Source organism: Ammodytes marinus, assembly GCF_949987685.1.
Source record: "Ammodytes marinus genome assembly, chromosome: 12".
Lineage (NCBI taxonomy): Eukaryota > Metazoa > Chordata > Actinopteri > Uranoscopiformes > Ammodytidae > Ammodytes > Ammodytes marinus.
In genome coordinates, this window is record NC_137216.1 from 30,171,643 (window position 1) to 30,186,420 (window position 14,778).

Genomic DNA, 14,778 nt, shown 5'->3' on the forward strand with positions numbered 1-14,778 from the left:
AAAAACAAAGACTTGATCTATGAAAAAAAAGAGTTAATGTTCTTGTCCACATTCCGTTAGAAAATTCAAAAGACATCACACGCATGATGGGAGATGATGAAGATGGAGGGATGGAGGGATTGACGAATAAACGAATAACGGCAGAAGATGATCGAAAAGGACAAGAATGAATGGAAGACAATGGTGGAAACTAAAAGTTGTAGTAAATGGCATGGACACCAGAAGAGACAAACTGTTAATGAAGGATGTGGATGGACATTAAAATGATGGACAACATAAGAACATCAGGTGGATGAAGATGAAGATGAAGATGATCATCTTATATTTGTGATGACACATTAAATGAAGGACAACTTGATGTAAAGATGGATGAAGCTTGAAGATGGATGATCAAGTGATTGATGTGATGATGAAAATAAGATAAAAGGTCTAAGATGAGATTGATGGATGGTTGGATAAATGGATGGATGGATGGATGGATCTTCTGAGATGCAATGGATGGTTGAGATGGTTCCATGGGTTCACCAGATGGGGAATTCGTACACCTTTCCTTCTCACCTCGTTTGACGGGGAATCCTGGAGTCTCCCGCACTCCATCCACCTCTTCACCTTCCCAGTCGTCTGAAGGAACCAGATCCCAGCCCCAAGCCTCCTCATCATCTTGCTCTCCTCCCATTTCGCCCGAATCCACAACCCCCTCTTCTTCTGGCTGTGTGGGAACCTTTCTCATCTGCACAGCTCCGGGAGAAACCTCCTTTACCAGGGGGATCGGGCCTTTACCGGCAGCCTCCTCTGGCGGTGATGTCTTCTTTGGGACCTTTTTCAGTGTCACCGCTTCAATAGAGTCTTTCGGTGACACTGTTTTGGGAATTTGTTTGATTTTTCCAGCACTCGGCTTCTTCTGAACGGGAACTTGCTCTGGTTCTTTGGATTTTGGAGATGGTGTCTTTTTGAGCTCAACCTTCTTAAGTTGCTCAATAGGTTTGAGAGGCTTTGATTCGTCTAATAAAGGTGATGGAGTCTTCTTGAGCTCTAAGCCTTTCTTTAAGGCTTCTATTTGTTTCGGTGGGATCACCTTCTCGGTTTCCTTCATTCCTGGTGGACTAACCTTCTTAGGTATTTCTTTGTCTTGAGGTATCCCACTCTCTTTTGTAGGCGTTGCCGTCTTTTCGTCAGGCTTGATGGCTTTGGTGAAAGGTTTCAACTTGACCGCCTCTTTATCTTCATCTGGTCTTGGAATTATTTTAGGTTTTCCCCGAAGCTTGTCTGCTGCCTCCTCATCTTTCGGTTCGAGATCTGCCTTTTTCTTCTGGGAGATGTCCTTCTTTTGGTCTTTGCTGACATCAGGAGTTACCTGTGGACTTGGGATGGGAGTGGCTTCATCTTTCTTGTGTTTTGAAGCAGTGTCTGGTAGATCTCGCTGTGGTCTTTCGCCTCTCTGGAAAGGAGTGCGTTCAGTATCCGTCTTTGCCTCGACTTCTTTCTGAGCTTTAGGAGGTTCAGCTTCTTCTGGCTTCTTAGGTTTCTCAAATGGCTTCAGTGACACTACTTCTTGATCGTCATCTTTCTTTGGCAATTTCTTGATTTTCTTTTTAGCTAAATCTGGCTCAGGTTCTTCCTCTTCCTTGGCTTTAGGGGTTCTAATCCATCTTGATTTATCATCTTCTGCCTCTAGTTTTTCAAGTTCCTCCATTTGTCCCGATTCAAAAGACTTTTCAGTCGCAGTGAAGACTCGTTCGGTTCTATCGTGCGTCATCACCTCTCGATCTTCTCTATCGCGAAGCTTCTGAACTGACAGCTCGGTATCATAATGCCTCGTCACTTCAACCTTATGAGTTATGACTTCCTTCTCCGGCTCTTTGGGCTTTGTTGGAATCTTTTTTAGTTTTATCTGTTGCATTTCTTCCTCCGGCTTCCCTGTTTTGTCAAATGGTTTCAGTTTGACGGATTCTTTCTGCTCATCTGCCTTTGGAAGTTTAGTTATTTTCTTCTTATCTACTTTCGGCACTGCTGGTTCTTCCACTTTTTCGGGTTTTGGGGTTCTTGTCCATCCTTCTTTCTCTGTTGTTTTCTGTACAACTAAAACCCTTTCAGCTTCTTCAAAGTAGCCAATCTGAACCGTCTCCTCTTCTGCGGTAAATTCACGTTCAGTTCTCCCAAGAGTTATTATTTCTCGATCTTCTCTGCTGTGAAGTCCACGAACCATTAACTCTGGATCTTGTTGCTTCGTCACTTCTGCTTTATGAGTTTGGACTTGTTTCTCAGGTTCTGCAGGTTTCACTGGAACCTTCTTGAGCTTAACAACCTCTGGTTCTGGTTCCTTGTCTTTGGGTATTCTTGTGATCTTACTCTTCAGCTTAGGTGATTCTGGCGTTTTCACCTCCTGAACGGGAATCTTACCCTTTTGTTTGAGAGCTGGCACTGTAGTCGAGGCAGTAAATACACCATTTATAACATTCACATACAGACGTACAGTAAAACACAACATTCTATCTGACAGTTTGACAACACAGGACTCACACACCTCTTAAACATTCATTTTACAAGAAGAAAGCATTATAGTTTATGAGAGATAAACTATCCGAGCTATTCATAACATAACGTTACCGCTCTTTGAAAAGAAGCTAATAAGTTATATACCTTTCATCGGTCCACCAGGCGCTGAAACTGGTTCCTTGTCTGCAAGAATTTAAAAGATCAACGTAAATATACACAATACAAACAGTGTTAGAAAAAAGGCAAAAACCAAGACAAAGAAGGTTAATTTATATTTTGAGACAGACATATGTTTGAGTTAAGAAGGTATTGCATGCATGAAATGTAATTTGCATTATAGGTGATCTATAAATGCAAAGACTTGTCATTTTTGTACCAACTTACAGTAACGTAAATCCAGATGTACCAAAAGATGTTTAAAGGACATTATTGAATCACTCAATGGACACACAATGTTAAAATGACAGACTTGGATTTGATTTAAGAACACAAAATGCATTTCAGTTTCTACAAACCTCAGACCAACACATCAAGACTTGGACAGAATCAGACACTGAATGCACTTCTTAAATCAAAGCTCAGATTGCTTTGTATGAAGAACGAAGCTTTCACATAAGAAATATTGAGACAAACAGATGAGAACAACATAAAAAGAAGATGTTACCTTCAGGCGGAGAAGCTTTCTTCGATACAGGAGAACTTGCAGCCTTTGCGGCAGGTGGAGATGCTTTCTTCTCCACCGGTGCAACTTGAGGTAAAAGAATGCCACCTTGATTAATTCACTGGCAAAGATCTGAACAAACATCAACTGACACATACTTGAACAAAACCACAATCAAAATGAAAGAATCAAAGAATTCAACCAACTGATTTCTTTGAGGCAGGACAAACAAGGAATTAAACAACATTGATGACAAACAAAAGAAACTACCTGCTGGAACAGCAATTTTTTCTTCTTTAGGCTTTGGTGTGGGTGGAGATGGTTTCTTTTCAACTGGGGCAGACACTTAGGAGTGCAATATATACCAAAGGTCAAGAGAACAGAATATACAAAAATGGACAAGACATTAAAACAGACAGAGGAAAGATTCAAGATAATAAGATTGAAGAAAGTGAACATACATTAAACAGACACCAAGTAAAGAAGAGACAACATGGACGATTGATATCTTCAAAAACAGTGACGCAAACAGGAAACAACAGTGTTTTTAGGTTCCACAAAACAAAACTAAAGAACTACCTGCAGGAGGAGCAACTTTGGCTTCAGCAGCTGGTGCAGATCTCTTCTTTTCCTCAGGAGGAGACACTTTAAAAATACAAGATGCCAAGATCACGACCAGCTCAACAAAATGGTCAATAAGGACTTACAGCTGCACCAAAACAGTGCGAGATACGACTGGGCACACAGTATCACAACATGGGAAAGTAAACATACAGACATATAGTTTACAACAAGAGACAGAAGCTAGGTAAGAAACTACCTGTAGGGGGAGCTACTTTCTCTGGACGAGGAGCAGAGGGCTTTGGTGTAGGAGCGGATGGCTTCTTCTCCTCTGGGGGAGATACTTTAAGGGAATACAAGATGCCAAGGTCACATCCAAGAGAACACACAACGCTTGGTCAACAAAACAACAAGTAAGACAAGTGAGAGAATAAGAGCAGGGGCGGATTTAGTCATTTGGGTAGTTGGCAAATGCAGGTATGGGGCCCTCCCACATTCACAGACTTTTGTAATCCTTTTTTCCTACTATGTGTAACTTAAATTCTTGGTTATGCCTTGGCCCCTTGGTGGCTTTGTGCCCAAGGCAATTGCCTACATTTGCCTTATGATAAGTCCGCCTCTGAATAAGAGCATCTCAAACAAACACATGGACAACAGGTACAACAACACGGCCGACTCTAGATGAGAAGGCAAACAAACGAAACGTACAAACAAAACAGAATACCTGCAGTGGGAGGAGGAGGAGGAGGGGGTGAAGGCTTTGGTGCCGGTGGAGAAGGTTTCTTCTCCACTGGGGGAGATACTTTGGGAATACAAAACACCAAGATCACGACCAAGAACAAAACATGGCCAATTAAGATTTAGTGCCAACCCAAGATGATTTAGACAAACACAAAGAGGTATAAGAAGAGACAGGATGGAAGATGTGAAAGGTCAACTGATGATGGAAATGCTCATGGAAGAGGTTAATAGACCAAGATGGATTCCTTAGTACATGGCGTACCTTGTAGAGTACTGACACAACATACATGTTAAGAAGACAATGGACAAACAGTTGACTGTCACAGTGTGATGAAGAATCTATTTGTATTATTTATGACAATTGGTAGAGTATGTTTGACCATAATTAGATGATGTGTGAGTACAGAAAATCTGGGATGTAAATCTTAAAAGAGGGTTGATCTTAAGGCGATCACAAGCCTGTGCGGCTCAAAAAAGAAATACCTTTCTGAAGAGTTTGTTGTTCAATCTTTACTTTCTTGTCATCTTCTCTTGGTGGTGGAGGTTTAGTTGTGGTGGTGAGTACTTCTTCAGAAGAGGGGGAAGTTATTTTTGGTGTGGGAGAAGTCAGTTTCTTGGAAGTAAGAATTTCTTCTTGAGGTTTCTTTAGTGGTGCATCTTGAGATGTCTGAGTTGGAGCAACCTTATCCTTAGCGATAGTTTTCGTGGGAAGAGTCTTTTCCTCAAGGGGAGCGTCTTCTTTAAGAGAAACAACTGCTTTGGGTAGTGCCTGAGAGGTAGCTTTTGGAGGCAGAACAGCTTGTTTTGTTGGTGGAATTTCTTCCTCGAGACAGATTACCTTCTCAGGTGATGGAATCTTGAACGAAACTGGAGGGGCCACTTCCCTTCTCGCTGAGGCAGATTTCAGTACTTCTACCAAAGAGAGTTCTTCTGGCGATACTTTATCTTCATGATACAGTTTTCCAATAACTTTGGGAGTTTTGGTGGTTTCTTGCCTTGGAGTCTCCATCTTTTTAGGAGTAGTTACTTCTACTTTTGTGGGAGGAACAGTTTTGACAGGAGTGGTTGGGGGGATACATTTGGGTAAGGCTTGTTCGGAGGGACGGGAAACGCTTTCTGGAGGAGGTATGGCTCTTTCAGATGGGGCTTCTTCCACTTCAACAGCCTGTTTCAAAAGAGTGACTTCTTTCAGTACTTCTGGCTTCTTTAGTTCAGAGATTTCAGGTTTAACAAGATCTTCCATTGGAGTGACAGTTTCTTCTTTCAATTTCTTCAGTGATAAGATTGATTCAGTAACTTCTTTCTGCTTGGTATAAGATGAAGGAATATCAGCTTCCTTGAGCTTCTTTTCTTCAGGTACCTCTTCTTTGGATTTGAATCCAGAAACTTCTTTCTTCTTAGGACTAATAATTTGTACTTTGGGCTTCTTTGGTGCAGAGATTTTGGATTGAACAAGATCCTCCATTGAAGTCACAGTTTCTTCTTTCAATTCCTTCACTGATACAAATGATTCAGTAACCTCCTTTTGCTTGGTATAAGTTGAGGAAATATCATCCTCCTTCAGTTTCTTTTCTTGGAGAGTTTTCTTGTAAGATATCACCTCTTCCTTGGATGTGACCACAGCAATTTCTTTCTTGGAAAGACTTGTAATTACAGATGGAGGCGTGACATCTTCCTTTGGAGGTGTAGAGACAGATCTCAATGACTTTTGTTCTGTCTCTTCCTCTTGATAAAAGTCTTCTTCATCTTGAGGTTCAGTGTCAGCTTCATATTCAGTGTATGCTGGCTCAATGTCCTCTGGTAGCTCAGCATCTTCACTGTAAGTAGAAACCTCATCCTCCCTCTTTGCAAGAACCATTTCTTGTCGTATCTCCATTTTCAAAGTTCTTTCTTCGCTCACAACTGACTCTCTGAGCTCCACTCTTCTTTCAAACGTCCTGACTTCCTCTTCCCTTTTCCCAACCTCTTCTACAAAAGGAATCATTTCCCCACGATCCCTCTTTAGAGAAGAGTCCCTGTCGTCTTTAAGCTCTGCTGTTGTTTGCTTAAGATCAGTCTTCAGAGGAACTGGGGACATTTTATTTTTAGATATCACCCAAGATTGAAGATTTGCACCGTGGAGCGGTGACCAAGAAAAAAAGAGTACAAAGACAAAAACCATCAAGACACTAAAGTACAGTGTTCAGTGTGGTATATATAAACTGTGAGTCTCATTTCACTTCTAAACTGCCAGTATTATGAATAGAGGCCTGTGCAGTTTCAGTCAGGTGAATAAGGAACATTTTTTATCTTATAGATATCATCACTAAACTTTGCAAGGTGATTACTGACATTAAAACAATTGTTTTTGTGTTAAACATTTTAAGAAATGTTTGAATCAATATGAAAATTTGGCAAAATCTTACTGATTATGAGTAAACCTGTGATGGGTGTAGCCGGCTCTAGCTTAGCTTTAGCTAGTTCTGTGGTTTCCTGTTGTATTTCCCTCTGTTTTACTGTTGTGATAAGTGATATGATGTAGCAAACAGTCAACACACAAGACAAAACCTTTGACGATTAAGCTAAATGCACCTCACAATAAAATAGTGAGTTCAAGAGATCAAGATGAGAAGGGATTAATAAGATAATAAGATGTTCAAACTTGTACCTTGCAGCACTGGTTCCTTTGTTACCAATTTAGGAGCTTCTGGACTTTTCTTCGGCTCAACTGGTCGTTCTACAACCACTTTCTGTGCCACTGGAGCCTTTTTCGGTTCTGCAAGAACCTTCTTTGGCACTTCAGGGACCTTTGGTGCTTCTGGAACCTTCTCTGCCACCTCAGGAACCTTCTTCGGCGCTTCAGGAACCTTTGGAGCTTCTACTACTTTCTTTGGCACTTCAAGAACTTTCTTCTGTGCCTCTGGAATCTTTTTCGGCTCTGCTAGCACCTTCTTTGGTGTTTCTTCTATTACTTTCTTGGGTTCCTCAGGAGCCTTCTTTGGTGCTTCAAGAACCTTCTTTGGCACTTCAGGAACCTTTGGTGCTTCTGGAACCTTTTTCGGTTCCTCGGGAGCCTTCTTTGGTGCTTCAAGAACCTTCTTTGGCACTTCAGGGACCTTTGGTGCTTCTGGAATCTTCTTTGGTGCCTCTGAAACCTTTTTCGGTTCTTCAGGGGCCTTCTTTGGTAAATCAAGAACCTTACTTGGCACTTCAGGAACCTTTGGTGCCTCAGGAACCTTTTTCGGCTCTGCTAGAACCTTCTTTGGTGTTTCTTCTACTAGTTTCTTGGGTTGTTCTGGAGCCTTCTTTGGCACGTCAGAAACCTTTGGTGCTTCCACTACTTTCTTTGGCACTTCGGGAACCTTTGGCGCCTCTGGAACCTTTTTCGGTTCCTCAGGAGCCTTCTTTGGCACTTCGGGAACTTTCTTTGGTTCTTCTGGTTTTCTTTCAAAGACAGATGTTGGTGCTTGTGGCTCTGGTTTGCCAGCAGTCTTTGGTTCTGAGACAACTTGAAGAACATTTATTTATAAGAAGGTTATCTTGTTAAACCATATTTTGGAAAATTAAACAAAAGTGCAAGTCACACTCTAACGAGTGCTTAAAGATATTCATAGAAGATATTTTGGAAAGATTACTTTCCATAAGATACTTAAAAAGCAAAATTTGTAAGACTTTAAAGATCAGAAAGAACACAAACATAGAACAGAACAGTGAAGCAACCTATTTAGAGCATATCTGCGGTACCTTTAGTTGGAACAGCTTCAGGCTTGGGTGGAGTAACCTTGGGTGCAGATGGTTGAACTACAGGTTTCTCTGGTCTGGGAACATCTTGCACTTAAGAGAACATTACGTATAGTTTAACCTTCAGGAAAAGGTTGAGGCTAACACGGAATCAAAGATCACACTCTAAACGAGTGAATTCAAGATTAAATGAAACAGGGCAACTCAAGATTTCAAAAGTCAACGACCAATACCTTTAGGTGGAAGACGTTCTGGTGTCGGGGGAGAAACCTTGGGTGCAGCTGGCTTAACTTCTTCAGGCTTTGGTAGCTCAGGCGCTTTAAAGAACATTATAATTATGTTCAGTATCTAAATACTAAGGCTTCAACATGACAGTCCACTCTAACGAGTGTAAAACAACACATAATACACACAACATTAACTGATTTGTATCACATGAATGACAACACATATCAAAGAGTTTAAATATGAAGAATTACACTGTGTCTCCAGTACCTTTTGGTAAACCAACTTCAGTCTTCGGTGGAGGAATCTTGGGAGTGATTGGTTCTTCTGGTTTGGCAACAGCTGGCACTTTAGAAAACATTTAAATGTTTTTCCATCTTTACTCAACATTAACTTAAGGTTATTGAGAAGATGTAAGCTTCATAACTAATACACTACAGCTATGCCATTCATCTCTAGAGTTAGTTTGTATAGAGCTGTACCCTAACACCCTAAAGCTAATCTACAAATAGATTAGACAATGTTAATCTTAAGAAGATCCAGCTCAAGAGGTTAGCGTTGAAGAACATCTTGGATAATTCAAGATGTACACAAACATGTTAAAGAGTTATACACGCTGTAGAATCACAGCAAAAAGAAAGACATACTGTCTGCAGATATGTCTTTCAAGTTGTGTCTACTACTTTACCTTTCGGTTTACGGGCTTCTGGAGTTTTCTTGACTGGTTCAGGCTTAATTTCGGGCACTTTTGGTTGCGGTGCCGCCGGTTTCTTATGTTCCACTTTAGGCTCAGGGACCTTTGTGGGAACGGGCACTTTCTGTGGCTCAGGTTCTGGTTTGGTGTAAACTGAGGGTTCTTCAATGTTTAAAAGAGAAATATTACCGTGAGTCAACACCAAGTTTTAAGAGTTGTTTTAAGGAAGCAAAGAGAAGGAAACGATAAGACATGAAACATAAATAGACAAATGTATAACAGATAAACTGACGGAAAGCCAAGAAAACAATGCTATTCACGCATTGTACGAACACAAGTACACATGAAACAGAAAAACATTACACAACATTAACATTAAGAGGTGAAGGTCATCCTAAGAGTTTGATCTTATGAAGATATTGTCGGATTCACCCTAAATGTGAATTGTCATGCTAACTCTAACACAGAGTTTGCAGTCTAATGTTCAAAATAATTACTTGTTTGTGATTTAATATATGCAGTATGTATCAATAATTAAAATTGTGCAAATGTTGCTTAAGTTTAAAGCAAATACTGCTGTATGTATACATTTAAATAGTATATTAAAATACTGTTGTAATATTAAATATTAAGAAATTACAGAAGTGAAAACTAATTAAATAAATATGTGAATATTGTGAAATTAAGTAAAAAGATAAATATAAAAATTCCTTTGGCCTTTTTACATGTATTGAAGTTAAGAAATGTGCAAATAGTGTGATGCAAAGAATAGAAATGTCAGAAAATGTATTGTGCATCATACAAAAGGTTTTCATCCCTTTGTATGTTTTGTGTTAAGAGTTAAGAGTTAAGAAAATGAGCCGATACAGACTCTAAGAAAATGATCTTTGGTGAGTTTTACCTTTTGGAGGTTCCTCAACAAACTTGACTTCAGTCTTCTTTACTTCGGGTACTTTAAAATAGTATCAAGAATTTCAGTTTTCTGAGCACGATAAATGATCAATGCTAACATCAAGAATTTAAGAGTGACAGACGTCTGATGTATGAAGAAAGGAACATAGAATTCGACTGATCAAGAATGGTGTTAAAAAACCAAGACATAAAGAACATAAATGAGACGTAATTACAGATATTCAGACATAAAGTGTTAAAATAAGAGTTGGTATTTATCAGATACCTGGGACCGGAGCTGGGCGTGGAGGCTCTGCAGAGGGTTTCTCCTCCACTTTCTTTTTACCCTCAGCAACTTTGAAAAATCAAGAAATTTCACATTAAAACGAGGACTGAACCAAACTCTCAACTCTAAAGTCTAGTGCACTCCAAAGGGTTAAAGTTTTGCAGTGAAGGTTAATTGGAGCATCACAGAGAGATAGAGGTGAGTCAAGAAGAGTTAAAAATTAAGAAAATGGAACATGTAATACAGACGAGAATAAGAGCGATCAAACAGAACACGAGATGATCTACAACCAGAACACTTCAAGAGCACAAACAGAGCTACAGCTTAGGAGAAAGAAAAAGCTTCTATGAGCGGCGTTAAACGTGGAAACCAAGCGTTTAAGAGACGAACATCTCGATCTTTGCTTCACTATCTCACAGCCAAAAGCTTTATACAGCAACTATGAGCTGTGTAACAACGCATTGTGTGATTACAAGTCAAAATGTGCTACATTTTCACTTAGTTATGTTGTAATCAATGCGTTGTATACAAGCTAAAAAAGCCTTTATACCTTCAGGGCCGGCTCCTCTTTTGTCAGCCTGAGTCCGCTCAATTATTTCCTCAACAGGTTTTTTCTCTTCTGGTGAAGGATAAAAAAGTGAACTTAGAGACAAAAACAACCTGAGTGTGAATTTGAGAAGACTGTCGCAGGTCTGTGACAGTTATGAAGGATGGAACAGAGATATATAACAGCAACCGATGAAGAAAAATGAAGAACCAATCAATGAAGTTATTGAGAATGAAACAAAGATAAAACAACAATAAATGAAGAAAGATGGCAGCCAAGTGAGACCAGCTTGATCGCTCAAGCTTCACATTTGTTTTCTCTCCCACAGATCAGACTGGACTTTCTCCAATCTCAAGCATGAACCAATCAGGGGCTGCCTTCTACTTTAGACAGAAAGTGGGGAGGGTCTGGTCTGACTGGAGGCTAGATTGATGACTACATGAACCAATCAGGGGCTGCCTTCCACTAACGGACAGAAAGTGTGGAGCGTGCGGTCTGACTGGAGGCTAGATTTGACGACTACCTGACCCAATCAGGGGCTGCCTTCTACTTTAGACAGAAAGTGGGGAGGGTCCGGTCTGACTGGAGGCTAGATTGATGACTACATGAACCAATCAGGGGCTGCTTTCCACTAAAGGACAGAAAGTGTGGAGGGTTCGGTCTGACTGGAGGCTAGATTGATGACTACATGAACCAATCAGGGGCTGCCTTCCACTCACGGACGGGCCGGGTACCTCCCCAAAGATATTGGAGAAAGTCCACACTGATTTGCGGCAGTGAAACAAATTAAAAGTTTTTCAAGATCATGATTGTCTCACCAGGCTTGGAAGATGGACCATAGAATGATGGTTAAAGATTTGACAGACAGACAGACAGACAGACAGACATACTGACTGACAGATGACAAGACAGACAGCGGAGACAGTTTGTTCTTTTTATGATGGAGATATTACAATATTTTATGAAAGAGAATAATGTATGATATGATACCTGTGACGGAGGCGTAGCGAACAGAAACCGTCTCTTCTTCATATCTCTCAAACGCTAAAGATCATTAAAGATAATCAGCTTTTAGAGATACAAACTTCTGGGTTTTTGGTTGCAGAAGACGAAATGTGAAACAAACCTTTGACTTCTGGGATTAATCTCAATGAATAAATCTTTTTGGTATTAAATTCTCAAATTTGATAGTTTTGAATTCAGATTCTGACAAATGTAAAATTGAAAATGTTAGGAAAACTCACATTTAAATTCTGAGATTTATTTAAATTATTTTAAATTTAGAATATGTTTGTCATTAAAGTCAGATTTTAATCTCATATTTCAGTGACTTTTATCTCCAAATTTAAGGACCAAATCTCAAAAAATGGAATTATAAAATGACTAGACTTTAATTGAATTGAATTCTTATACCTTTGAGATTAATCTAAGACCTTAGGTTTTTCACACAGACGCCCTCCTTTTTATTAAAAGGTGAAATGACTTGAATGAAATAAAATGATTGTGATTTCAAGCTGTTTCTGAAGTTGTTGTGATTTTTAAGTTATTATGAGGGAAGATGGATGACATAATATTAACCGAATTCAAAGTGATCACACAGTTATTTCGGATGAGAGTTATAAGATGAAGATGATAGTGAAGATGGAGGGTTTGTTGTGGATGGATGAAATGAAGAAACTCGTGTCACGCAAAAGTCAAAGGTGCTGATCGTGAGTTAGTACGATTGTGATAATCTTTAATCTTAATAGTTTGTACCTTTCACTTCCGTTCTTTCTTCGTAGTGATAGATTTCAGAGGAATCTTTTGGTACAAGGAAACATTTATGAATGAAAAGCCGACGTTTTTAAGAGTTAAAGTTGGGTTTTTTAAATCTATGGAATAGTCCCAAGCTCACCTCTAACTACCATCGACATTGCGTCAGCAACATGAACCGCTGTGTCTGGGACATCTGGAGGTATTTAGCCACAAAATCAATGTTAAAGTTAATTTCCAAATAAAACCAAAAGATTTGATTTTGATTTTGATTTTTTTAACTATGTTTCTTTAAAATACTCACCCTGGGGAATCTTCCCTAACACAACCTCTGTGAAAGAACAAGGCACAAACGTTTATTAATCTGCCGACTGTGTGAAACTTTAGAGACCGTTTTAGGAAACACCTTTTACATTTTACACACCTTTTCCCGACAGGTATAGCTCAGCTGTGCTCCGAGCTTCTCCCATCGGCTCCAGACGAGCAATCACTGAATAAACGCCTGTACGAGTGGAAACATTTATTTAATAACGCTCATGATTCACTGTTTTATCTCTCACTATAGCCTGAAACTGCAATACAACAAAATGAGTGGCACTTTCATTTATCAAATTGTGTCAAATAATGTTGCTTTTTTTCACAATTTCTTTTTAAAAATATACATTATTTTACAAATATAAAGGGTCCGTTTGATTATTCTTGTGTTTGGTATTTACGTTTAGAACTTATTTGTTTTAACCTGAACTGTTCATATGGACCCAAATAAATGACTAATAATACTAAAGCTATAAAAAATAAAATGTAAATTGACAAAGAAAATTTGTATTCTCTGTCAAAGTATTTTTTAATTCTGTATTTAAGTTAGAAGTTTCCAGCCTCTATTTTTTGGACAAACCTTCGTCTTTGGGTGTGACGTTGCGAATGGTCATATAGCAGCGTCGGCCCTCGGTTCTGAAGTTATACTTGGGGCACTCGCCGAGCTCCCATGAGTCTTTGTACCAAGTTACCGTGGCGTTGTCGAAGGATAACTCGCACTCGAAGGTGGCAGAGTGTCGCTCGTTCACCTCGATGTTTCGGATGCATTTTGTGAACTGAATTTGTTCGGCTAAAACCAGACAGTCACAGTTAACTTCTAGTACAGACAATGGACAACAAAAAACACCAAATAAATACATGTACATAGAGATATTTAAGAGGCCAATTCCAATACAGAAGTCATTGTTATCTTATTGATTTGATGTTAATATCAAGGTATTAAGACTCCAGTTTGGAGTTAATAGGCGTTTTGGGACCGTCTCAAAAAGTCCATACAACTCTTTGGTCCAAAAAGGCCCACATAAGATCTGAATAAAAATTAGTAAGATAGACACATAGAACAACAACAGTTTAACAAGAAGGAACAATTAGTTTTGAAGTCATTATGATCATTGATTTGACCTTAATATTTAGGATTTAAGACTCCAGTTTTGAGTGAATGAAGATTCAGATTATAAGTACGAAAGAAAGACACGCACAACAAACACATAAATAAATGAACCAGTGGGTCCAAAGAGGTCAGTGTGAGTTAGTTTCAAGTCTTACCTGTCTTGCGATCGGCTCCTAATAATAAAATAATAAAATAAAGCAGTGTGTGGTGAGAACATTGCACAGACAGACATATAGGTCCATCGGTCAGGACTTGGAAGCTCTGACTAACCTGTAACGGTGAGTTTAGCATTGGAGATGTGAGGTCCACAGACAACGCGGTAGTTTCCTTGGTCTTTGGACTGGCAGTTCTTGATCTTGAGTGTATGGCGATCGTCTACACTTTTGATTTCATATTTGTCGTTATTGTCTAGCTTCTGGGTGCCCTTGTACCACGTGAGAGCGATCTCTGGATAGTTGATCTTGATCTGGCACTCGAAAGTGGCTGTTTTGTTCTCCGGTGAAGTCTGGTCGGTGACGTCTTCCATTACAGAGACGGGCTGCAGATTTAGAAAATGGATTAATACAGACGTCAATGCAACATGATATGGAAAGACATTTTTCTTGAAGATTATCTGATTTTAATGTTGAATATTTAGAAATTTGTCTTAAAGAATATCAAACTTTGTTTAAAAAATGGCAACAATATAAACTTAAATGTATTTTTTTTTTCATAATTCTGTCCAAAAAAAATTTTTTCTCAAAGAATATCTGACTTTCACATGATAAAAAAAGAATAA

The 14,778-nt window shown here is 39.3% G+C and overlaps 1 protein-coding gene across 1 annotated transcript in view; it reads right to left on the minus strand.

The window, feature by feature from the left end:
- Positions 1-14,778, minus strand: part of ttn.1 (titin, tandem duplicate 1) — a gene marked incomplete at its 5' end in the record, with an annotated part of 234,322 nt that overhangs the window by 160,728 nt on the left and 58,816 nt on the right. Inside the window, 15 exons of the mRNA XM_080038532.1 lie at positions 559-2,421; positions 3,161-3,244; positions 3,978-4,061; positions 4,943-6,526; positions 7,107-7,937; positions 9,093-9,260; positions 10,276-10,344; positions 10,826-10,894; positions 11,813-11,866; positions 12,717-12,770; positions 12,879-12,905; positions 12,999-13,076; positions 13,470-13,679; positions 14,156-14,173; positions 14,271-14,538. Coding sequence (XP_079894658.1) covers positions 559-2,421; positions 3,161-3,244; positions 3,978-4,061; positions 4,943-6,526; positions 7,107-7,937; positions 9,093-9,260; positions 10,276-10,344; positions 10,826-10,894; positions 11,813-11,866; positions 12,717-12,770; positions 12,879-12,905; positions 12,999-13,076; positions 13,470-13,679; positions 14,156-14,173; positions 14,271-14,538 — 5,461 coding nt within the window. The remainder of the gene's footprint in view (positions 1-558; positions 2,422-3,160; positions 3,245-3,977; positions 4,062-4,942; positions 6,527-7,106; positions 7,938-9,092; positions 9,261-10,275; positions 10,345-10,825; positions 10,895-11,812; positions 11,867-12,716; positions 12,771-12,878; positions 12,906-12,998; positions 13,077-13,469; positions 13,680-14,155; positions 14,174-14,270; positions 14,539-14,778) is intronic.